This window comes from Gastrolobium bilobum, unplaced genomic scaffold (genome assembly GCF_033153095.1).
Source record: "Gastrolobium bilobum isolate Gb01-03AN ecotype WA unplaced genomic scaffold, APGP_CSIRO_Gbil_v1 utg1085, whole genome shotgun sequence".
NCBI lineage: Eukaryota > Viridiplantae > Streptophyta > Magnoliopsida > Fabales > Fabaceae > Gastrolobium > Gastrolobium bilobum.
Window position 1 is genome coordinate 64,748 of NW_026896442.1, and position 24,884 is coordinate 89,631.

Sequence of the window (24,884 nt, forward strand, 5' to 3'; positions counted from 1 at the left end):
TGATTTTAAGGAATAACAATGAGGTAAAAGAATTCATATCAGCATTAGCGGGATTCTATGCAGTGAAGGAGGCTAATTGGATTTATAGGAGACACAGTCGTTTTCAATGATCAATAGTAATCACATCAGAGGGAGTAGGTTCAACAAGCATCTGTTTTCGAAATTTGGTTTTTGAAGCCTTTTATTACATATCCATCTATATATTTCAGGACGATAATGATCAAGGTTTTCTGGATTCATACATACAAAGGCTCTTGACTAGATTAATTATATCTACTGTAGCCCTTCCCTAGACTCCGCATAGGAGGAGCTTTATGACACCATGTTGCCCTTTTTACATTATCGTCCTCTACCATGAATCAGAAAAACCGATCACATTGAATTGCTTACCAATTAGACCATGGTGTGACCTGTCACATAGTAAACTACATCTGTCAGAGGACATCAGACTACTATTTGTATGCCCTAGATGAGGAAATTTGTCTTTAGAGTTAGAAATGTCAAATGCAAGCTTTTCTGTCTTAAGAAAAATGAATTCAAAATCTCACATTTAAATGTCAGTTTTTGAATGTCCTCCCAAAGGATAATGACAGATTAATGGTATCACTTTGCTTTTTCTTTTCCTATAAATTGAATTTGAGCGAACTCAACGAAATGAAATTGAACGCAGACAAGCTTTATGAATGAAACAGGAACCAAGTCTCTAGTGCACATTTTTGCACTTCTGTGTGCAACTACCACTTGTCTAAGACCTAATCAACAAATATGGAACAAATGAAAATTAATCAATGAATGAGAAAATAAATAACTAACAACTCATCTTCTAGTCCTTCATTATTTAAATTTATTTTTCTGTTATTTTAAGAGGAGGAAGTTTTTTGGTGCAAAAAGAAAGAAACTTTTGATAAAATTGCTTTTGTCTAATATGAGGTTAAATGTAGTGCAAGTTGATCTTAACCATAATAGTGTATCATGTTTCAAAGTGGACACACAAAAAGGTTAATCATTCTCTTGTTCATTGTAGCTCGCTGCATGGAAAGCAAGATATAGTACATAACAATTGAGGAATTAAAATATAAAAATACAAGGTAATATTATCAAAATGCATACCCAACGGAAAATTTTCCTCAATTCTTGTACTTCATGGTTGCTTTTTCAAAACCAATGGTTGGAAATTGTTTTGCGTACTCCTCAACATCATTGCGGAGCTTTGCTATCTCTGATTGAAAGGTAGAAGATGACTGAATAGTGGCCAAGAAGTCCTTCAGTTTTGTTCCTGATTAAAAAAAATAAAAAATTCAACAGCAACCACATATTAGCTTATTTAAGCACCAAGCAACCCAACGGCAACAAGTTAACAACATTTATATCAGCACTTTCCAGATAAAAATCACACAAATTCAGGAAGCATGTTGAAGATCTAAGAACCTTTGCTTTCTGCCTTAATCTTAACTGCCAAATTTACTGCTGCATCAAAAAACTCTGCTACCTTAACAAAATCCTCCTCAACAAATCCTCTAGAAGTAAGAGCAGGGGTTCCTGAAATCCATAAGATCTTTTAAGTAAGTAATTAAAGACATTAAAATCACAATATAAGCACAAAGAGCCTGTACCCATCCTGATGCCACCAGGAACCATGGCAGACACATCTCCAGGAACAGTGTTTTTATTAGCTGCAATATGAACTGCTTCCAACACCTTCTCAACTCTGGAGCCATCAATACCCTGCGTAAAGATATTTGAAAAACATTAGTCTTACTTTAATTTTACTGCTTTAGGATGAACAAAATTACAGCTTTCTTTTAAGTTTTTTTATTTTTATTTTTTTTAATGCTAAACTTTTCTCTTTTCCCACAAATCTTAGTTGCTCTACTCCTATATATTAAATTAGAATATATCCCTTAAAGATTAATATATGTCATTCTTAACTTCACTTCTTTTAAATTTTAATTCGAATTCTTTTGAATTAATAATACATATCTTCTTTATAATTTTAAATTCTTTCTCTTTTAATATATATCTTTTATATTTTATCAAAATTAATTAATTATACATACATCCCTTGCAACTTTAGATATTTTTTCTTTTAAATGTTCTTCTAGTTTATACTTTTAAAGTTTTTTCTATATTTAAAATTCCCGAGAATGCACTGTATAATTGTTAAGAATTAGTAAATTCATGTCAGTTTAATGAGTATAAGTCTGTGACACAAACAACTAGCATTAGATGTGATGATTTCGTGTTCAGAGTAGATTCATTGAAGCTTATATGAAATGCCAAAGCAGTTGTCCATTGCCTTGTTCTTCAGATTCACCAAAACTAGGTGATTCTCAGTTCCACCAGAAACAAGATCATAGCCCTTCTCACTCAGAGCCTGCAGCATATTAAGACTTCAGTGTTAGGTATATGAAGTTAATCTTTTGGGTATGGCAAGGCAATAACCAAGTTGTGGATAAAGGCAGTTCAATGTAATATACCTGTGCAAATTTTGAGCAATTGCTGAGAACTTGCTCTTGATATGCTCTATACTCTGGAGTTGTAGCCTGGATCCACACAAGAGAAAGAATTTATAAATATGATCACTAAGAGAAAATATGCAGAGCATATACTAACATTCCAACATTATCAATTATTTTACCAAGTTTAAAAAAATAAAAAAGATGCCGTTGAGGTTCCAAATAATTTTTCCAAGATGATCAGATCATTTAAAGATAGAACATGGAGAACCATTTTCAGCTGTTTTTAGTTTTCTTTTAAAGCTACAAACAAACGCCCATTAGACTGGAGACTTATTCATCCAACCCTTGAAGTTTCTAAGAATCACAGAAAGTAACCTAAGATTCAAACACTATCCAATTAATATTACTCAAATTATGTCACTCACAAAATCAAACCCGTCAGACAATCCTTATTATGCTCAGATGAGGAAAAATCTTACTACAAAACCATTTTTATTGTCTGTGGCAGTTGCAAGTGAATGCATAAATATGAAGAAAAATACAGTTACACAGAACCCTTCCATCACAGTCAGTGACAATTGAAATGCAGGTAAAAATAGAGATCATATTGTCTTCTCCACTTGTATACCTGCTTCAATGCAACAGCTAAACCAGTAATAGTGTGGTTGTGAGGACCGCCTTGCAGTCCAGGGAAGACAGCTTGGTTGATTTTGTCCTCGTAGTCGTAGAGCACCTTCACATTGTAAGAAGAATTACTGTTCGGCTCACATCATGAATTTACAACAATTCAAGAAGAAAATAGCACAAACTAACCTATTAATGAAAATGAAATTTGATACAGAATAGAAGTCAAAACTATAAAAAAAATGTCAAATAAATTTTGCACGGGAATTTACCTCTTGCCCTTGTTTGTTAATTTCTTTAACCCCCTTCCTGAAGAATATCATAGCTCCACGTGGACCACGAAGTGACTTGTGAGTTGTAGTTGTCACTACATCTGCATAATCAAAAGGTGTTGGGACAACACCAGCTGCAACCAATCCACTGATGTGTGCCATATCTGCCAGTAATATAGCTTTCTGTTTATCGCACACCTGTAACATGCTTCATGAATTTAACCTTGGGCTTTCCAGAAAATCATTCAAAGTAAAAAATAAAAATCACATTTTCTATCATACAATCTATTTACAAAGTCATTGTGTACTATATACATGTGTATACAAATTACCTTGCGTATACGTGCATAATCATACAGGCGTGCATAAGCACTAGCTCCAGCAACAATTAATTTTGGCCTGAAAAGTGTAGCCATTTTCTCCAACTGCATTTCGATATTTTCACAAAAACCATGAGATGACAGAAAAGGGTGACATATATATATATATATATATATGAAAAAGTGTTTGTTATTTTAAATGACATAAAGTTATGTCATTTTAAGAGAGAGATAGACACAGAATAAATAAAAATTTATTTAAATTTTAAATTAAAAAAAAAACCACCCACTTTCTCTCTCCCATGATTTTCATTTTCTGTGTCTATCTCTCTCCTAAAATAACATAATTTATGTCATTTAAAATGACAAACACCAAGCCCATATATATATATATATATATATATATATATATATATATATATATATATATATATATATTCTGATTTCCTTTAATTCTTCAATTTATATGCATGTAGTCTGTAAGTTGTAACTAAACTTGCCGCATGTATATCATGTGAATATTTTAATTCTGAGTGCTAGTCTTCCATCAACACTTCAGTATGATCAAGTGAATTATGCAAATAGAAATAATCTAGAAATGAGGAATGTAGCCAAAACGATCACAACCATGATGATAAAACACTGCATTAATACCTGATCATAGTCAATGTATCCTGTGCTTTCATTCAATCTATATGGCATTGTCTCAAAAAATATCGACACTGCAGATATCTTTTTGGTGTCAGTCTGCATAGTGACAATAACAACAATATTAGTTTTTCATAAGGACAATTAAACGGAAGACATTAAAGAAGAAAGAAGGCTTGTCAGGAAAACGTAAACAATCTGAATTGATTGTAATAGATACGTTGCACTTGAAATAGGGTGTTTTGATATATTATTGAATTGTGTAAATAATCTGATACGAAGAGGTCTCTATTTATAGAGAATAAAAGACCTAATTCTTGACCTAATGGGCTTGGCCCAATACAACAAATAATAATAAATAGTTAATATTTACAACACTCTCCCTCAAGCTGAGGAATAGATATTTATCATTCTCAGCTTGCTAGTAAGTTCTTGAAATCTGTCTGAAGGAAGTCCCTTTGTCAATAGATCAGCTAATTGACGCTCAGTGGGAATGTATGGAGTGGTAATCAACCCGCTATCAAGTTTCTCTTTGATTAAATGGCGGTCGACCTCAATATGTTTAGTCCGATCATGTTGAACCGGATTATGAGCTATACAAATAGCGAACTTATTGTCACATAGCAGTTTCATAGGTCCCTCACATTTAATTTTGAGATCATCAAGTACAATTTTCAGCCACAGTAACTCACAAATGCCTTGAGCCATAGCTCGAAATTCAGCTTCTGCACTTGATCTGGCAACCACATCTTGTTTCTTACTTTTCCATGTCACCAAGTTACCGCAAAGAAACATGCAATAACCAGTGGTAGATCGTCGGTCAGTCACGGATCCAGCATAATCAGCATCAGTGTAGACTTCTAAAGAGAGATTGCCATCACGTCGGAATAACAATCCTTTACCAGGAGTAGCTTTAAGATACTGAAGAATTCTCTCTACTACCTGCATGTGTTTCTCTTTTGGATCATGCATAAACTGACAGACAACACTAACAGCATAAGCTAGGTCTGGTCTAGTATGAGCCAGATATATCAATTTCCCAACTAGCCGTTGATATTGTCCTTTATCAACTGGAGGACTTTCTTCTTCATAGCCTATCTTGTGATTCTGCTCAATAAGAGTATTAGAGGGTTTACACCCGAGCTTTCCTGCTTCTTTGAGAAGATCAAGAACATATTTCCTCTGGCTGATAAAAATTCCTTTGCTTGAATGAGCTACTTCTATCCCTAGGAAATATCTCAGTTTCCCAAGATCTTTGACTTCAAACTCAGAGGCAAGCCGTGTTTGCAGAATCTGTCTCTCCACAAAATCATCACTTGCGATAATAATATCATCAACATATACAAGGAGCACAGTAAGCTTCCCATTTTGGGAGTGCTTGAAGAAAAAAGTGTGATCTCCTTGACTCTGTCTGTATCCTAAGGTCATCATAACCTTAGTAAACCTTCCAAACCAGACATGAGGTGACTACTTCAATCCATACAAGGCCTTTTTTAATCTACAAACTTTATTTTCTCCTTTCACAGAATCAAAACCGGGTGGGATTTCCATGTAGACTTCTTCTTCTAACTCACCATTGAGGAAAACATTTTTCACATCAAATTGATTTATATCCCAATTGTAATGGGCAGCAAGGGATAACAAGACTCTCACCGTATTCATCTTTGCAATTGGAGCAAAGATTTCTTCATAATCAATGCCATAGGTTTGAGTGTAACCTTTGGCGACTAATCGAGCCTTGTATCTCTCAAGAGTTCCATCAGAATTATATTTCAGGACATAAATCCATCTGCGCCCTACTTCTTTTTTTCCGTTAGGTCTATCAATAACATCCCATGTTTTATTTTTCTCCAACGCATTCATCTCCTCTTGCATGGCTTGAGCCCAATTCCCATCTTTCAAGGCTTCATGTACTGATTTTGGGATTGAAATAGAATCTAGTGCTGAAATAAAGCTTTTGTGCTGCACAGAAAGATTAGCAGAGGAAACAAAATGGGAGATAGGGTATTGAGTACAAGAGGGACAGGAAGAACAAGATTTCTTGGAACAAGATTTTTTTCCTTTTCGTAGAACAATGGGTAAATCATCAGAATCAGTAGTAATGGGTAAGTCATCAGAAACATTAACATCATGATCAGAAATATGAGATTCAGAACTTACCAGTGGTTCAGACGATTGAGGTTGCTGGTGAGGCAATGTGGGTTGTTTCCTTCTTTGATATACCAACTCAGGTGTCACAATCTTCCATATCTCTGGTGTACTTGATGTATCAGTCACAAGAGGATCAGACATAGAAGGAACAGGAACTAGAGGAGGAGACACTGACACAGTTAAAGGAGTAGACACTGAAGATTCAAACTCAAAGAAGGAAGGTAATGAGTTTTCTGGTGAATAATTATTCTCCCCTGAAGATGAGGACCTTGGAAAAAGGACTCTGATTCCTGAAATGTAACATCCATAGAAACAAAAAATTTCCGACTACCAGGGTGATAGCACTTGTAGCCTTTCTTATCAAGAACATAACCAAGGAAGACACATTTAATAGCCCTAGGGTCCAACTTACTGCGATGATGTTTATGAACATGAACAAAAGCAACACACCCAAACACTCGTGGAGGAAGACTCATAGTTGGAATAGAAGGGAAAAAAGAAGTTATAGAGTGAATAGGACTTACACGGTCAAGTACCCGAGTGGGTAAACGGTTGATCAAGAATGCTGCAGTAAGAATGACATCTCCCCAATAGTATTTGGGTACATGTGTCTGAAACATTAATGCACGAGCCACTTCAAGAAGGTGACGATTTTTTCTTTCAGCAACCCCATTCTGTTGAGGGGTGTCAACACAAGTAAGTTCATGAATCATACCGTTATTCCGTATAAATTGGGAAAGACAGTGATTAACATATTCAGTACCATTATCAGTCCTTAGTCGCTTGATTTTTTTACCAAATTGGGTCTCAACCATTTTATAAAATTGAAAAAATAGTTGTGGTACCTCAGATTTTTCACGCATTAAGTAAACCCAAGTTACACGAGTGCAATCATCATTAAAAGAAACAAACCATTTATTTCCAGAAAAATGAGAGATCTTAGAAGGACCCCAAACATCAGAATGAATAAGATCAAAAGGTTCAACAATTTTAGTAATACTAGAAGGAAAAGACACACGATGATGCTTTGCAAACTCACAAACATCACAATGAAAAGACTCAATAGACATAGACAAAAACAATGACGGAAATAAAGACTTGAGTAAACTAAATGGAGGATGTCCCAAGCCCTTATGATGAAGCCAAATCAAAGAATCAGCAGTTGATTGACCATGAGACAGCAAGATGTGATCTGTTACTTTATTGGCGGGAGATTGTGACACCAGATAGTACAACCCACCTTGCTCTTTAGCACTACCAATTGTCTTCCCCGTGGCGAGATCCTGAAAAACACAGTGGGTAGGGAAGAAGGTTACAGTACAATTCAAATCTTTTGTAATTTTATGAATAGAAAGAAGATTCGTGGAGAGTTTAGGAACATGGAGAGTATCTTTAAGATGTAAAGACTGCTGTAAGTTTATGTTACCAGAACCTGCAACTGATGTATGTGAGCCATCAGCTACGGCTATTGTATGAGTTCCAATGGTAGGATAATAAGAAGTAAAGGGGTCAGCACAACAAGCCATATGATCAGTAGCACCAGAATCAACAACCCAAGAATGTTTAAAATCAGTACATGAAGAAAGAAAAGAATAAGTTTTGGAGCTCATACCAGTCATAGCCAAAGCATTAGTATCAGATGGCTTACTCAGAGAATCAAGGATGGTTCGGAGCCGTTCCAACTCATCTTGACGGAACGCAGGTTGGGTCTCATTAGGTGCAGGAGCTATTTCAAAGGAAGTAAAATGTGCTTGACCACGCATCCTTGCCATCTTTTCTAAGACTGTTTGCTTTCCATGGAGGCGAAAGCATAGATCCTTGATATGACTCGTTCTTTTACAATAAGAACACCAGCGATCATCTTTCTTAGGTCTAGAAGATGCACCATCAGAAAATTTTGTAAAGGAGTTCCTTTGAGAAGAACCATCCCTTTTTGTTGAAATCATAGCAGACCATCAGTGGGATTAGAATCAGAAGGAGTTGGAGTAGTAACTTTAGATGAGAGCATAATGGACCCTTCGGACACTTTGGTATCCATCATGACAGCCCTGCGACTTTCTTCACCCCTGACAATGTGAAAGACTTCAGAAAGAGACGGTAATTTTTCCTTACCAAGAATTTGAACTCGAATAGGGTCATATTCTGAGTTGAGACCACAAACAAAATCATAGATCCTATAGCGTTCAATGGAGGTGGTCAGAGTGGCTGCATCCTTGCTACATTCCATCTTCAAATTCACGTACTGATCAAGCTCAGTCCATAACTTATTCATAATACCATAATATTCTGTTATAGAGAGAGAACCTTGCTTGGTAGAAAAAATCTGATTCCTCAAATCATAACAAGTGGCAGCATCTTGCTTCATTGAATAGGTCTGCTTAAGAACGTTCCAGATCTCAAGAGCAGTAGGTAAAAACATGCAGTGTTGACTAACCTCAGGAGCCATGGAGTTCCATAGCCACGTCATAATAAGTGAGTCTTCATCATCCCAATTAGCAAATGTTGGAGCTGTTTTGGCAGGAACAGGTCCTTCAATATGAGCAACTTTACGGCGTCCTTTGAGAATGGTACGAACGACCTGGGACCATTGTAAATAATTCTTTCCATTCAGACGATAATTCTGATGAAGAGCAGGAAGATCATTGTGACCAAGAGGTGTCATCACAGACTATGTAGAAGAATTTGTAGTCGTGTTTGCAAGGGTTGACTCTGTTTCAGTGTCGGAGGCCATACTGCAAAAAACTAGTCAAAGAAAAGCTCCAAGAAGCCAAAAAATACAGAAAAACAAACAAACGACGTCCGATCAGAAGGGAAAGCACATATCCAGAAAGAGGATGAAGAGACGATCAGAACGGCAGTGGTCCGCGGCCGAGAATCAAAGCCATGCGCCGCCACGCGCCGGTGAAGCTGTTGGCGCGTGGGTGTCACTCGCGGTGAAGATGGTGGCGCGTGTGGGCGCGTGCGGCGGCTTCCCGGGCTGAGCTTTCTGCGGCGAGGTCGTCCAAGGAGCGCGAACCTATCTGGGGCTGATCGGAGTTGAAAGGTCACCGGAAAAAGTCCAAAAACGCGATGAACAGTTCTGTTGTGTTGAAACGCGATGAACAGGATCCAGCGGTGTTGTTTTGCTACTGTGTAAAAAGGAAAATAAGAGGAACAATGAGGAACAGTGATCTTCTCGGTCCAAGAGGTCTCCGAAAAAATTTTCCGGTAGCGGCTGATGGCAGCGAGAGACGAAAAAAGAATAAAAAAGGTTTCGCAGACGCGGAAGCAGAGCCCTCAGGATCGAGAGCTCTGATACCAACTTGAAAAAGGGTATTCTAATATATTATTGGATTGTGTAAATAATCTGATACAAAGAGGTCTCTATTTATAGAGAATAAAAGACCTAATTCTTAACCTAATGGGCTTGCCCCAAAACAACAAATAATAATAAATAACTAATATTTACAACAGTTGTCAATCTAACACAACGTCTCAAATAGAAATATAATATATAAACAAGTAAATTTTTTTATAAATGACCACAATTTCATTTTGATAAGAACCAAAATCAAATAACACAGTAAGTATATGTATTGGTTCCACTGATGACAAGGCTGAATCACAGGCTTGTATTGTGGTTACAGCTGAAAAGCAGAAAAAGAAATTATAGCAGGCTTTCGAGAGGCCTGTCCTCTCCCAACTAAGACTCCCCTTACACAATTCTTGCTTCACTAAATATATTCCCCCCTTTTCTGTTTATCTTTGCTGTTGCAACTAACAGCTGTGCTACACACACAACACACATAATTTTAAATAATTGGGATGTAATCCCCTGCATCTCTTCCTACAGTACACTTCCTCTAAATGAGGTTCCTAACACATTTCTTTCTAATCTTTGAAGAAATCATCAAAAGAAAAATACAATAATATCTATAAGCCATATATGTATCATAGATTTCATTATATCCGGGAATGAATGATGTAAGTTGAAAATACCTGATATCCATGAGAAAGATGCCCACCATGAGGAAGATCAAGTGCCATTATTCTATCATGAGGTTTAAGCAATGCAGTATAAACATGAAAATTTGCAGGAGACCCAGACAGAGGCTGCACGTTCACTGCAATATAGGGGTAACAATGACATATGAGAAAGCTTAACACCTAATACTTTTGATGAATGCATTGAATATCAAGAAAGCTCATGGGAGAGATCATTTTAAAATTTAACCAGCAAAGTCCATGTCAAATTTCAACCTCTAGAATCTTAGTTTAAATTCCACATCTACTCTTAGCATGTATAATTCTACTTCAGAATTCTGTAAACAAAGTAGTACTACAGCTCAAAAACAATAATGACACTTCCATGCTTACAACAAGAAGTCAACTACCAACAAGAGAAAAAAATGTACAATCTAGGCAGAAAAAATAGGAGCATTTATTTATTTATTAATTTTTTGGAGCGGTGTATTTGTCCTGTGTGCTTACCTCCCCATTTAGCCGGATCCAATCTAAATGCTTCAAGGGCACGCTTCTGGCATAGTGTTTCTGCCATGTCAATATACCTGGAAAAGAAAAGATCCACAGTTTTTTTGAATTGGGTTGGGTATAGCAGTCAAAGAATAAAATCCAAAATGCTAACCACTATATATATATATATATATATATATATATATATATATCACTATTTTCCTAGATGAGTTATCAAGACATGTACACACAGAAAGTGAGAGACTGACATACTCATTTCCACCATAATATCTTGCACCAGGATATCCTTCACTGTATTTGTTTGTCATCACCGACCCAACTGCTTGCATTACAGAGACAGAAGTGAAATTCTCCGACGGTATCAGTTCCAGCCCCTTCAAACCCAAAAAAAAAAGTCAATCTATATACATTAGTTGTGTAAAGAACCAATTCAACCCAAAAGCTTAAGCTGTTGGGTGAAGCTACATTAATGGTTTTATACATCTCAACACGCCCCCTCACACGAGAGCCGCTTGAAGGGTGGACGATGTACAGGCCCACCTACCTATGCGAAGAAAGAAATTCCACTAGAAAGAAAGTGGAGGGCAATGAGGATCGAACCTTGGTACACCGAGACTCTGATACCATATAAAGAACTAATTCAACCCAAAAACTTAAGCTTTTGGATGAGACTACATTAATGATTTTATATATCTCAAAAAGTTGTAAGACAAAATGCAAACATTTGATAAAATTGAGTTTCAATCATGTGAGGTATCAGACCTTTGTGCTTAAAGAAAAGAATCACACACAGTGTGAAGAGGAAAACGAAAAGAAGAAGAAAGCTATCTGAATTGATACTGTATATTGATATCTTGAAGAGGGATACAAGAGCTGCTATATATATAGCAGTTGGGAAAAGAGGGAAAAGCTAAACAACTAAAAATAACAGAAATAACTGTCATTATCTATCATCCCCCCTCAAACTCAGTGGCAGAGGGCTGACTCTGAGTTTGTTCCTGAACGAGAGAAAAGTGGCAGCAGAGATGGGCTTGGTGAGAAGGTCAGCAATTTGTTCTGTTCCAGGAATGTGTTGCACAAAGACCTACTTTTGAATGACCTTATCTCGTACAAAATAAAGATCCAGTTCGAAGTGTTTAGTACGACTATGCAGAACTGGATTTTGTGCTAACATAACAGCACTAGCGTTATCACAGAAAACCGTGGGAAGGACAGTACATGGAATTCGAAGTTCAGAGAGAAGAGATTGCAACCAAGTTATTTCAGCTAAAGTGGATGCCAAGCTACGAAACTCAGCTTCTGTGCTGGATCGTGACACTGCATGCTGCTTTTTACTTGACCAGGAGATAAGGTTGGAACCAAGATATACACAGAAACCACTGGTGGATTTGCGATCATCTACATCTGACCCCCAATCAGAATCACAAAAAGCAAGTAACCGAGTATCCTTGGACTGATGAAAGAGAAGGCCATGGGTTATAGTTCCAGCGAGGTACCTAAGAATCCTCTTGACAGCCTTCCAGTGAACTTCAAGAGGTTTATGCATGAATTGGCTCACTTTGTTGATAGCATATGAAAGATCTGGTCGAGTGATAGTGGCATATTGTAATCCACCAACAATAGACCTGTACAAAGTGGGATCTGCGAAGGCAGTGTCACCTTCCAAAGACAATTTTTGACCTGTGAGCATTGGAGTGGGCATGGGTTTGGCAGAAGTCATTTTTGCTTTTGCAAGAAGATCAGTAATATATTTAGTTTGGCTAAGGTGAATGGTTGTGGGAGAGGTGTAGACAGCTTCGAACCCAAGAAAGTAATGAAGACGTCCTAGGTCTTTGAGGGAAAATATGTTGTTAAGTTGAGATATAAGAGAGGAGATAGCAGTTGAGTCGTTACCAGTGATCAATATATCATCAACATATACAAGGATATAGGTTGTGGTGGTGGAAGTAAAACGGGTGAACAATGATGGATCAGATCTGGTACTGTTGAAACCAAACTGGTGTAATGTTAGGTTGAGGGTATTGAACCAAGCACGAGGTGCTTGTTTGAGTCCATAGAGGGCCTTATTTAGCTTGCAGACAAGATGAGGATTAGGACTAGGAATTCCATCAGGTTGCTGCATGAAGACATCTTCCTGTAAGGTACCACAAAGGAAGGCATTGTTGAAATCAAATTGTCTTATGATCCAGCCATTTGTGAGGGCAATGGAGAGTATGAGTCGAATGGTAGATGGCTTAATAACAGGGCTAAAAACTTCACTGAAGTCGAAGCCTTCTCTTTGTTGAAAACCTTTAGCCACGAGGCGAGCTTTGTATTTTTGAATTGTGCCATTTGGTTGTCTCTTGATACGAAAGATCCACTTGCAGCCAATGGGTTTGATGTTAGGCGGAGGATGAACAAGGGTCCAGGTACCATTCTTGATGAGAGCCTGAATCTCCTCAGCCATAGCATGCTTCCAGTGAGGGCAGTGTAAAGCTTGAGACACAGTTGTAGGTTCTGAATTCTGAAGGTCTAATGAAGAGTCAAGAAGTGCAGTGGCATATGTCTTGGGTTTATGGATGCCGGACTTGCTGCGGGTTTGCATAGGATGTGAATTGAGAGGAGAAGAACTTTGACTAGAGAGGGAAGTAGAGCTGTCAACTGCTGTAGTGGTGGGAATGGTATGGGAAAACTGAGATGCAGAACCTGAAGGAGAACAATTAACCAAAACATCAGTAGCATCTGATAAGATAACAGGTGATGAAGATGGGCAGGATGTAATGGGAACAGCAGGTAAATTCGAAGATGAAGTATGCTTAGAGATGCAAGGGATTGTAGGAATAGAATGATGAGGAGATGTACGAGGTGTAATGGTAGTGGTGGTAGAAAACAAAACTGAATAGGGAAAATCAATTTCATCAAAAATAACATCTCGAGAGATATAAATCCGTCCTGTGGGAGAGAGACATTTGTAACCTTTTTGATTGATGGCATATCCTAAGAACAGACATTTGTGAGATCTAAAATCAAGTTTATGTTTGGTGTAAGGTCTAAGTAAAGGAAAGCATGCACAGCCAAGCACTTTCATAAACTTGTAATCAGGTTTGTTGTGCTGAATTAGTTCAAAAGGTGATTTTAGATGTGTAACAGGAGATGGCAATCGATTTATGATATATGTAGCAGTGGAAAAAGCATCCTCCCAAAAAGATAGAGGGAGTTTGGCATTAGCCAAGAGAGCTAGACCAACTTCAGTGATATGTCTATGCTTTCTCTCGACTCTACCATTCTGTTGATGAGAGTAAGGACAAGTAAGCCTATGAGTGATGCCATGAGTGAGCAGAAAATGAAGAAAGCTATTAGATAAGTATTCCTTACCATTATCAGTTTGAATTGATTTAATTTTTAAACCAGTGAGGTTTTCAATCATAGATTTGTATTGCAAAAAAGCTTGAAAAACTTGAGATTTATTCTGCAAGAGATAAATGCAACTATATCTAGTAAAAGCATCTACAAACAAAACATAAAATCTGCATCCAGAGGTGCCAGGCATTGGGGCTGGTCCCCATACATCAGAAAAAATGAGATCAAGAGGAGCAGCATAAGTGGTGGTAGAGGGAAAATGTGGTAACTGATGAATTTTGCCCATACAGCAGGCTTCACAAACAGAATGAGTTATGGCAGTTTTATTGTCAAGAATAGGAAAATTACATTGTTGTAGTACAGAAGTAACTATTTTGGAGCTAGCATGGCCTAATCGTTTGTGCCATAGATCAAAAGAAACATGTTTAGAATACAAAGCAATGGGGGGTGAAGAAACAGATGGGCTGTTGTTAACTAATACATTTGAAAATTGATAGAGACCATCTTTAAGCTTGCCTTTGAGGACAATGGCCTTAGTTACCTGAGATTTTACAAGACAATAATCAGGAAAAAATTAAAAGTAAACCTTGTTATCTCTAGCAAATTGAGATACACTAATCAAATTTTTGGTTATGGAGGGTACATGAAGAAGATTATCAAGTTTAAAAAGAAATGGAGATGCAGGTGAGGTTAAAACAGAATTGCCAACATGATGGATATGCATACCTGTACCATTTCCAATTTGAACTTGCTCAGAGCCATTATACTCAGAGCTGGAAGAAAAATTACCAAGATCATGAGTTAAGTGATGAGTGGTACCAGAATCCGGATACCAAGAGCTGTCAGTGAGTGAGGCTGGTCCTGCCATATAAGCTTTGGGGTTGTGGAATGAAGAAGGTGGAGGTGGAGGTTGTTGGGGATTCTGAGCATTCTGTGATGGTGGTTGATAGTTTGAGTCATACCTGTAGAAACATTTAAGAGCAGGATGTCCAAACCTGCCACAGATTTGGCATTGTAAGCGATTCTGATTCCAAGAATTCCAAGATAAACCTTGTGATCTACCACCTCTGAACCCGCGGCCACCTCTGCCTCTCCTTCCACCAAAGGATCTGCCTTCATTGCTATTGAACTTGTTTTCAGTGTTATTGAACCTGTTTTCATTGTTGTTGAATCTGTTTCCCTGCTGTACAGTAGCTTGTGTGACATTGGCCTGAACAGGAACTGGATCATTCTTCTTGAACTTTTCAAGTATATCTTCTTGAGCAAGAATAAAAGCTTCCAATTCAATTATGGAAAAGGGTGGGAATCTTGACATTGCAGAGGTGATTAATGGAGTGTATTCTTCACTCAAGCCATCAAGAATGGCTTCTGAATATTCTGCAGCAGTTAATGGGGAGCCAACAGCACCCAAAGAATCAATAATCTTCTTGATTTGAAGAAGGTAATCGGATGCTGGTCCCTTTTTCTTGATGGTTTTCAACTGGTTTTTCAATTGCTTAACTTTTGCCTGAGTATGTGAAGCAAAGTACACTTGTAGCCTTGTCCAAATTTCATGAGCAAACTTGCATCCTACCATTCTGTTTTTGAAGGATATGTTCATGGAGGAGAGTAGCCATGACACAAGAAGGTGATCTTGCTGATGCCATGTTGCATAATCTTCTGATTCTTTTTCAAGATCTTTATCTTCTTGGGTAGAGAAACGGGCAGGGATCTTTTCTTCACTGAGATGATCCTGCAGGTTGTGGCCATGGATGGAAGCAAGAGCCAATTGCTCCCAAGGAAGAAAGCTATCTTCATCGAGTTTGTCTGCAATTGGGTATGAGAAAGATTTCATGATAAGTTTCACGGATTTTGTATTTTCGGAGCTTGTGGATGATCTTGGTGATGATTGAGGAGATGCCATGGATCGATGCTGGGCTCTGATACCATGTGAGGTATCAGACCTTTGTGCTTAAAGAAAAGAATCACACACAGTGTGAAGAGGAAAACGAAAAGAAGAAGAAAGCTATCTGAATTGATACTGTATATTGATATCTTGAAGAGGGATACAAGAGCTGCTATATATATAGCAGTTGGGAAAAGAGGGAAAAGCTAAACAGCTAAAAATAACAGAAATAATTGTCATTATCTATCAAATCCTAAATTAATATCCCCCTACGTGTAAGGAAGCACCATTACATCACCACAACCACAACTAGAAATATCAAACACTTTAAGCTGTTAAGTGAAGATAGACGAATGGTTTTATACTTATATTATACTTTTAATAGATGAGAACTCATTTGAACTTCAAATATATATCAAAGTTGCAAGTAAATAGACTTAAACTAACATTGCAAGTGCAAATATATATGTGTACCTTCCATTGCCGAGCTTTCTCAAGCTCAATTATATCAGCAACCTCAGGATCAACAACCTCAAGAGGAGCATTCAGTTGCTTTGGCCACTGCAAAGGCGTAATATTTCATCAAAACTAACACAGCTTAAATCCTGAATACTTTTACCCAAAAAAAGTGAAATTATTCATAATTATTGTCTTACTGTAACTCCTGGTTTCTCCTTCTCGAAGAGAGCTTCATCAGGCAAAGAAGACTGCAAAAAACGAAAAAGAAATAAAACGGTTGAGATTGCGGTGAAAAAGGGTGACAAGTAAGACGGAGAGGGAGGACCTTGTAGTAAAGGGAACCGGCATTAAACAGAGGTCGTAGAGGCTTCTCAATTGAAGATGAAAGCCTACGAAGCGCCATTGCCATCGCCATCTCTCAGTTCTCACAGACACACACAGTGTATTTTGTGAATGATGAACTTGTTATCCAAGTCCCGGAGGTGATGGCGCCACGAGATGGGACCCACCGTCAGATTTTAGATTTGGTTTGAACCATTCACTATTTTTTATTATTATTATTATTTGTTCATCACGGACCTTTCCTCGTAAATGCTCGAAAAATTTCGCAAGTAATTTTTTTTAGTTATGTTACGGGAGAGAGGGTATAGTTAGTATTTTTATTATTATCTTTTATTATTAAATTTTAATTGTTGATTTTCGTCAATTTAATGATTATAATTTATTGGGTTATTGAAACGATTCTAGTCTCTCCAACAGACTAACACGTAACTAACTAACTGATTGTATTAATTCTCAAAAGTGTCTCTGTCTCATTACAATTCGATTATTTATACTAACAACTAACACTGGCCACGTTGGCAACTAACTAACACTTTAATGGGCTAACAATTCTACATACAGAATATACACTTCACTATTGTACGTAATCTAAGGCCCATGAAGGGTATCCTTTAATTCTAGTAGCCCTCTTCTGCTGTCCTGTTCCTTCATCTCTAACATCTGCCCCTCCTTCGAAAGCAATCTTGTCCTCAAGATTTAAGTCAGGATAAATGCTAAGAATATCAGCAACATTTTCCCATGAAGCATCTTCAGGGACGGTTGCTGACCATTGAATCAACTTCTGCTGTGTACTTTTCCCTTTTATATTGATCTGTCGGGAAGCAAGGATGGCAACTGGTTTCTGAACCGGTTTGTTATCAATGCACAAACTGGGTAACGGCTCATAACTCACATCTGCAACTCCATGAAAAGGCTTCAAGACAGAAACATGAAATGTAGGATGAATTAAACTACCTTCTGGCAATGACAGCCCATAAGCCACTGAGCTTATCACCTTCTCCACTTTAAAAGGTCCAAAGTACCTCTTGGCAAGCTTATGATTTGCTCTCCTGGCCACCGATAACTGGCGATATGGTTGGAGCTTGACTAAGACTGGATCGCCCACTTAAACTTCCTATCCTGTCGATGTTTATCTGCTTGGTGTTTCATTCTTTGTTGAGCCCTCTGTAATTGCAGCTTAAGATGATCAAGCACTACCTGTCACTCTTGCAACATCATGTCGACAGCCTCCACTTGAGTCTGATCCTTCAGAGTTGGCATTTTGCCATAGAGTGCCTGAAATGGACACATATTGATTGCTGAATGGACTGAGGTGTTGTAGTGCAATTCAGCCCAACACAACATTTGAGACCAACGATGGTTCTGTTCAGAGCAAAAAGCACGCAGGTATTGTTCAACATAATGGTTTGTAACTTCCGTTTGACCATCTGTTTGAGAATGATATGTTGAGCTTGCTAACAGTTTCGTCCCACTCAATTGGAAAAGCTGTTTCCAAAATTTGCTCATGAAAATTTCATCCCTGTCAGACAGCAAGGATCGAGGAAATCCATGGAGTTTAACTATCATATTACAAAAGAGCTGAGCTGTTGTTGCTGCTGTATAAGAAGATGGCAATGTGCCAAAATGACCATATTTGGAGAGTCTATCCACCACCAGTAATATAGTAGTATATCCATTAGATGGGGGAAGACAAGTGATAAAATCAAGAGTTAAATCATCAAACATAGCATCTGGAATTGGCAAGGGCTGTAACAAGACAAAAGGAACCTGTGTGGAATGTTTAATCTGTTGGCACACCACACAATCTCGAACAAAGCCTTTCACATCTTTGTGCATATTCCTCCAAGTAAATAATGCAGACAGCCTTAAGAAAGTACGTTGGACTCCTGCATGTCCTCCTGTAGGAGTGCAGTGTGCTTCCACTAATAATAGCTGTCGAAGAGTGGATGTGGAGCCCAATACACATCTGCCTTTGCGAAATAAAATGCCATCTCGTTGAGTTAAATTAGGATCAGTATTTGTACCAGCATCGAAAGAGTTATGTAATTGGATCAGCTCTGGATCTGTTGTGTTCTTTTTTCGAATTTGCTCCCAAATGTCCAAAACAGGTGCTGAACATAAAGCATGAATGACAGCCTTATCATCATCTAGAAATTGCCTAGATAAAGCATATGCTACAATGTTAGCAGCACCTGATTTGTATTCAATTGTAAAATTGTACCCCATCAACTTATAGATGTATTTCTGTTGATCAGCCGTGTGAATTGTTTGATGCCACAACTCCCTCAGGCTTTGATGGTCGGTCTTAATGACAAATTGAGAGCCAAGTAGATAGTGTCTCCATTTTTTTATTGCTTCCGTAATTGCATATAACTCCCTGATGTAAGCTGAAGCTACTGCCATCCTTGGACCCAGTTTCTTACTAAAATAAGAAATTGGTTTGCCACCTTGAATCAACACTGCACCTATTCCCAAGTTCGAAGCATCTCATTCAACAATAAAAGGAGCTGTGAAATCGAGCAACTGTAACACAGGAGTGGCAGCCATTGCTTCTTTAAGAGATTGAAAAGTCAATTCTGCAGCAGGGTTCCAAACCATCTTGTCCTGCTTCAGCAGCTCGGTTAAAGGATGAGCAATTGAAGCATATCCTTTGACAAACCTTCTATAATAGCCTGTGAGGCCTAGAAATGCTCTTAATTGTTTGATCGAGTGAGGAGTTGGCCAATGAAGTGTAAGAACCTGCACCGTTAATTAAGGAATTTAATTAATAAATTATGAGAAAATAAGAAATGATTCCATAATTGACCCTAATAATTATTATGAGGCTTTAATAATTATAGTAAGTGAGTTCTAATGCTGAAAGTCGTTTTTCGGAAGAAAAGTGCAGATACCGGTTCTGCTAGTCGGTATAAATGCGTGCCGCAAAAGTATCCCAAAAAATTATAGTAAGTGCATGATAATTATTATAATGATATATAGGACTTGTAAAACGAGTTTCAAGTCCAAATAATGAGAACTGGTGCTAGAAATCGGTACTGGCTTTGAAAAACGCGTACCGGAAATGTGATCAGAAAATTATAAGAAAAATATGATAATTCTTGGAAAAATGTGTAGTTTCAGATTCCAAAGTTTGGGATTAAAATACTAAGCGTAACAATTAAAGTTAATACTGTGTGTTAATTGGGTAAGTGGCTATAAATACTCTAATCATTGGGCACAAAACCCTAGACCTGATTTCCTACGTGCCTCCATATTCTGAAACACCTCCAGCCACCCTTTGCCACCTTCTCCTCCTTTGTGGTGAGCCAAGGAGCTTCCTTTCTCCTTGGTTTATTCTCCAAATACCTTGAGGCTTGTGAGAGCTTGCTTGGTGTGGGAGTGTGAGGGCTTTTCTGAGTTCTTGTCACTGTGAGTGAGGTGGAGAGGTTCTGAGTTTTTAATTTGAGTGTGTGAGCCTTGGTTATGGCACTTTGAGGTCCAAGTGGTGACCTTTGGTGAGAAAGAACCAACCTTTGTGAAGACATTTTCGTTTTCTGTACAAGTCAGAGTTTAGGAGCTAGTTGTGAGCTCTAATAGCAACCCTTTGCCTCTGTTTTGGCTTGTGGTATGTTCATCACCTTTGATCTTGAGTCTTTTATGCTTAAAAATGGAACCTTGATGCATGTAAAGGTTAAAAGATGATAACTTAATGTTGGGGTTGGTCAAACACACCTAGAAATGCATGTTTAGGTGTTTAAAATCGGTAAAAACCCAACCTTGGAAGGATATCTTCACGAAATGCATTTTCTGCATTCTGTCGTGAAATATCCAGATATCTGCCCGAGAAATATTCGGATATGTGATATCCGGATATGGGTTTTGAGTATCCAGATATTAGATATCCGGATATGGGATTCTGGATATCCGGATATTGCATATCCGGATATGTCCAGTGAGATATCCGGATATTGCATATCCGGATATGGTCCCGAGGAATATCCGGATATTCTGAGATTTCGTAGAACAGTAGTTGTGCTGTGTGTACAGTAGGCTATTGGGGGGTTTGTGGTACCTAGATTGATGAAGTTGAACTTCTGTAATTAATGAATTAAGTTGGAATCAAGTGATTAAGGGCTTATGGCTTGGTTTGGAGCCTTAAGACGTAAAACGTAAGGAAAGGCGTTGTCTTAAAATTATATGCTTGTGTTGCATTATTATTGATATAGTATTGGTTCATAACAGATTGTGAATCTGCTGTGTTTGGACTTTGAGCTGTGGACTCTTGGCCTTGGGTGTTAGCTTGCAAGGTAAGCTTTTGTGTCCTCGGTTTAGCCATGTTGTGGTTCCACCATGTCCCATGGGGGTGTGGTTATATGCATGTTGTGTTACATGCATTTGAATATTTGAAATGTTGTTGAGCTTTATGTGTAATGACTTTTTAATATGCATGTGTTGTTCCATCTTGACGGTAAACCTGAGTATGTAGCGCCATACAAGACGGTGATCCGGGGTGGATGCAAGTAGCGTCTTGCACTAGTGTAGGTATTTGGCGTGTGTAAATCCTGCATTTCTCTGGCCAGTAGAATAAAATAGACACACATGACATGATTATCTGCTGCATTGCACTATTTTAGAACTGATGATGATAAACTGCTTTTGAACTTATATTGCACATGTAAGTGAGCTTGGGGTGGAAGATCCTTGAGGACCCCTTGCCTTACTGAGATTTCTTGTTTAGAGATCTCACCCCACGTTTGGGGAATGCTTATTTCAGGTTCCGGTGCCATGACTGGATTTGGATGCTGTTTATGTTTTCCGATATTTATGATTATGTTGTCGTTGTTGAGACTGATGTTGGGCATGTTGCCTTATTTGAGTGAGCATGGGGTTTGTCCATGACACATTATGTTAGTATTTTAGATTGGAGTTGTATAAACTGTTAGATGGTCCGGTCTACGTTGTTGTAGTTCCGTGACTAGAGCCACACTTTTATTATATATGTTATGAGGTATATTCAGATAGCTGTTTTATTGCAATTATATACAGGCGATGTTTTATTAATTTGTTTAATAAGCAAGTTGGTAATGATAATGACATCATAATTGAAAAGAAACAGATATTCCGCATTTTTAATTAAGCGCTGCTTAATACGATAGTATGATAACATTACCGGATATATACGGGGTGTTACATGAAGCATGGCTGAGATTTTGGTAGGATCAACTTTCACTCCAAGGGAAGACACCACATGTCCCAAATAAGAGATTTCAGCTACACCAAACTCACATTTACTCAATTTAACAAAAAAAGCATTATGCAGTAAACAATCCAATGTCAGTTTCAGATGGGTAACATGCTCTTCCAAGGTAGAACTGTATATCAAGACATCATCAAAAAATACCATAATGAACTTCCTTAGAAAAGGACGAAATATCTTATTCATGGTAGCCTAAAATGTGGCTGGTGCATTTGTGAGGCCAAAGGGCATCACCTTAAACTCATAATGACCTTCATTTGTTCTAAAGGCTGTTTTGTGGATATCTTCAGGTTTCATTCTTATTTGATGATAACCTGAACGTAAATCAATTTACTAAACACCTTGGCCATGAACAATTCATCTAATAGCTCATCTATTGTTGGTATAGGAAAAGCATCTCTAACCGTAATGGAATTCAAGGCACGATAATCAATACACATCCTCCATGTGCTATCTTGTTTTCTTACCAACAAAACTGGGGAGGAAAATGCACTATGGCTCTGTTGGATCCACCCAGATGCAAGCAATTCTTCCACTTGTCTTTCTATTTCTGTCTTTTGGTGGTGTGGGTATCTATATGGTTTAACCTTAATAGGTTTGGTTTCATCTAATAAATGGATAGCATGAGTCATGTCTCGAAATGGAGGTAAGGCTGTTGGTATATCAAATACCTTCTGACAAGCAACTAAAATGGACCATAACATAGCAGGTATCTTATCTTTCCAAAGTTGAAGAGGAGAATTTACCTGAGAGTCAGAATCATAAGACTGCTGCAGCAACAAGGAATGGCAGATTGCTTCTGTTTGAGTAGAATGCGGTTGTTGTTCACCCAATTTCATTCCTTCCAATACTACCAACTCATCATGCCACATGAATTCCATTGATTGTTCAGCATAGTTATGAGTGACTCTACCAAGAGTGATCAACCATTGCATTCCCAAGACTATACATAAATCACATAAGTCTACCACATACAGATCAGTTTCAAAAATATGCCCTTGGATCAACAACTGTACCTTGGCACATTTTTTGTCACACAAGAGGAATTCAACATTACCCATGAATACCCTCATTCTCCTAGCTTTAACCATTGGTAAGTGAAGTTCCTCAGCTAGCTCCCTCTTAATGAAATTGTGTGAACTGCCTGATTCTATCAATACCTCCAATTCCCTTTTACCAACAACAGCTACCAAATTCAATGAACGAATATGAGCTGAGCCGGACAAGGAATGTAATGCTGCATCTAACCTGACTGGCTGATGTTCTTCTTTACGCCATAAGATCTCTTCATCCATATCTCCTTCTGACTCATCATCTTCAGCAAATAACACTAGCATCTTTGTTTTACAACGATGCTTGGATGTCCATTTTTCTTCACATGTATAACATTGACCCAAATCTCTCTTTTTCTGAAGCTCTTTAGGTGACAGCCTCTTGATGGGTAAAGTGGTTGGAGCTGGTAGTGAAGGAACAGTACCTAGAATTGTTTTTTCTCCTGATACCCCCACATTGGATCGATGGAACAACTTCCTTGGTTGATTTGTAATGGACGAACGAAGCTCACCATGATGACTGTCATAAGCTATTGCTAATTGCATAGCTTGATGGAAGGTAGTTGGCCATCTCAACTGAACTGCTCCTTGTAAATCAGGCTGTAATCCCGCCACAAAAAAAGTCATAAACAATTCATCACTGATGTTTGTTACCTGGTTCATTAATTTTTGGAATTCAGCCATATAATCTGCTAAAGAACCATTCTGCATCAGCTTTGCAAGCAACCCTCGAACATCATTGTAATTAGATGGTCCAAATCTTTCACGAACAGCCCGAATGAATTCTTCCCACGACTGAACCGTTCCACTATTGAATATCCATTGGAACCAATCAGCGGCTACTCCATCGATTCTCAATCCCGCGAGTTCCAATTTGAATTGTGCTGGAACTTGTTGAATCTTGAAAAATAACTCAGCCTTGAAGATCAAAGTGTTTGGTTCCTTCCCATCAAATTTGGGTATTTCTGGCTTCACAAACTTCAATATCTGCCTATGATCATCTGGTTTGCATGCAGCATGATGAACACCATTCTGATGTGGAGGTGTAACATCATTAGAATTACTCTCAGATACCGCTCTGGAAATATGAGGTAGAATCTCACAGAAACTACTCTGCAATTCTTGAAATTTTGCCTCCATGGACATCAACAATTGCTCCGCACGTTGATTATTCTGGTTGTTCAAGTCTCGATATTGCAAGAACTCCTCTGTAAGCTCCTGGATTTTCATCTTGACGACGATGAAAAAATGGGTCTTGACTCCACAGCAATGAAAGCACCAATGAAACGATTCTAGTCTCTCCAACAGACTAACACGTAACTAACTAACTGATTGTATTAATTCTCAAAAGTGTCTCTGTCTCATTACAATTCGATTATTTATACTAACAACTAACACTGGTCACGTTGGCAACTAACTAACACTTCAATGGGCTAACAATTCTACATACAAAATATACACTTCACTATTGTACGTAATCTAAGGTCCATCATGAAGGGTATCCTTTAATTCTAGTAGCCCTCTTCTGTTGTCCAGTTCCTTCATCCCTAACAGTCATATTTATTAATTAATTATTAATTTCTAATAAATCATAATAGTTAAATTGACAAAAATCAATTATTAA

General features: G+C 37.9%; 2 protein-coding genes across 2 annotated transcripts; both read right to left on the reverse strand.

Moving 5' to 3' along the window:
* Positions 1–100: 100 nt before the first annotated feature.
* On the reverse strand, positions 101–17,098 carry LOC133299770 (serine hydroxymethyltransferase, mitochondrial). Its single transcript, XM_061499256.1, has 16 exons — positions 16,956–17,098; positions 16,828–16,878; positions 16,646–16,732; positions 11,200–11,321; positions 10,945–11,021; positions 10,453–10,577; positions 4,330–4,422; positions 3,688–3,780; positions 3,356–3,553; positions 3,088–3,192; positions 2,478–2,543; positions 2,297–2,374; positions 1,614–1,725; positions 1,429–1,539; positions 1,111–1,276; positions 101–410 (listed from the first exon to the last, which is right to left on the reverse strand). The coding sequence occupies exons 1-15, from the start codon at positions 17,043–17,045 to the stop codon at positions 1,128–1,130; spliced, it is 1,557 nt and encodes a 518-aa protein (XP_061355240.1). The 5' UTR covers positions 17,046–17,098; the 3' UTR covers positions 101–410; positions 1,111–1,127.
* Positions 17,099–19,459: 2,361 nt separating this feature from the next.
* Positions 19,460–24,490, reverse strand: LOC133299775 (uncharacterized). Its single transcript, XM_061499260.1, has 2 exons — positions 22,523–24,490; positions 19,460–19,711 (listed from the first exon to the last, which is right to left on the reverse strand). The coding sequence occupies exons 1-2, from the start codon at positions 24,488–24,490 to the stop codon at positions 19,460–19,462; spliced, it is 2,220 nt and encodes a 739-aa protein (XP_061355244.1).
* Positions 24,491–24,884: the final 394 nt, after the last annotated feature.

Bases quoted from the DNA above. Each gene is read 5' to 3' on its own strand.
- LOC133299770 (XM_061499256.1), bottom strand. From the start codon at position 17,045: ATGGCGATGGCAATGGCGCTTCGTAGGCTTTCATCTTCAATTGAGAAG. The intron at 10,578-10,944 runs GTAAGCACACAG...CCTATATTGCAG, and splicing joins GGATCCGGCTAAATGGGGAG to TGAACGTGCAGCCTCTGTCT. The intron at 4,423-10,452 runs GTATTTTCAACT...GTCACTATGCAG, and splicing joins ATCTTTCTCATGGATATCAG to ACTGACACCAAAAAGATATC.
- LOC133299775 (XM_061499260.1), bottom strand. From the start codon at position 24,490: ATGAAAATCCAGGAGCTTACAGAGGAGTTCTTGCAATATCGAGACTTG. The intron at 19,712-22,522 runs GTTATCATCAAA...TTAACGGTGCAG, and splicing joins GTAAATTGATTTACGTTCAG to GTTCTTACACTTCATTGGCC.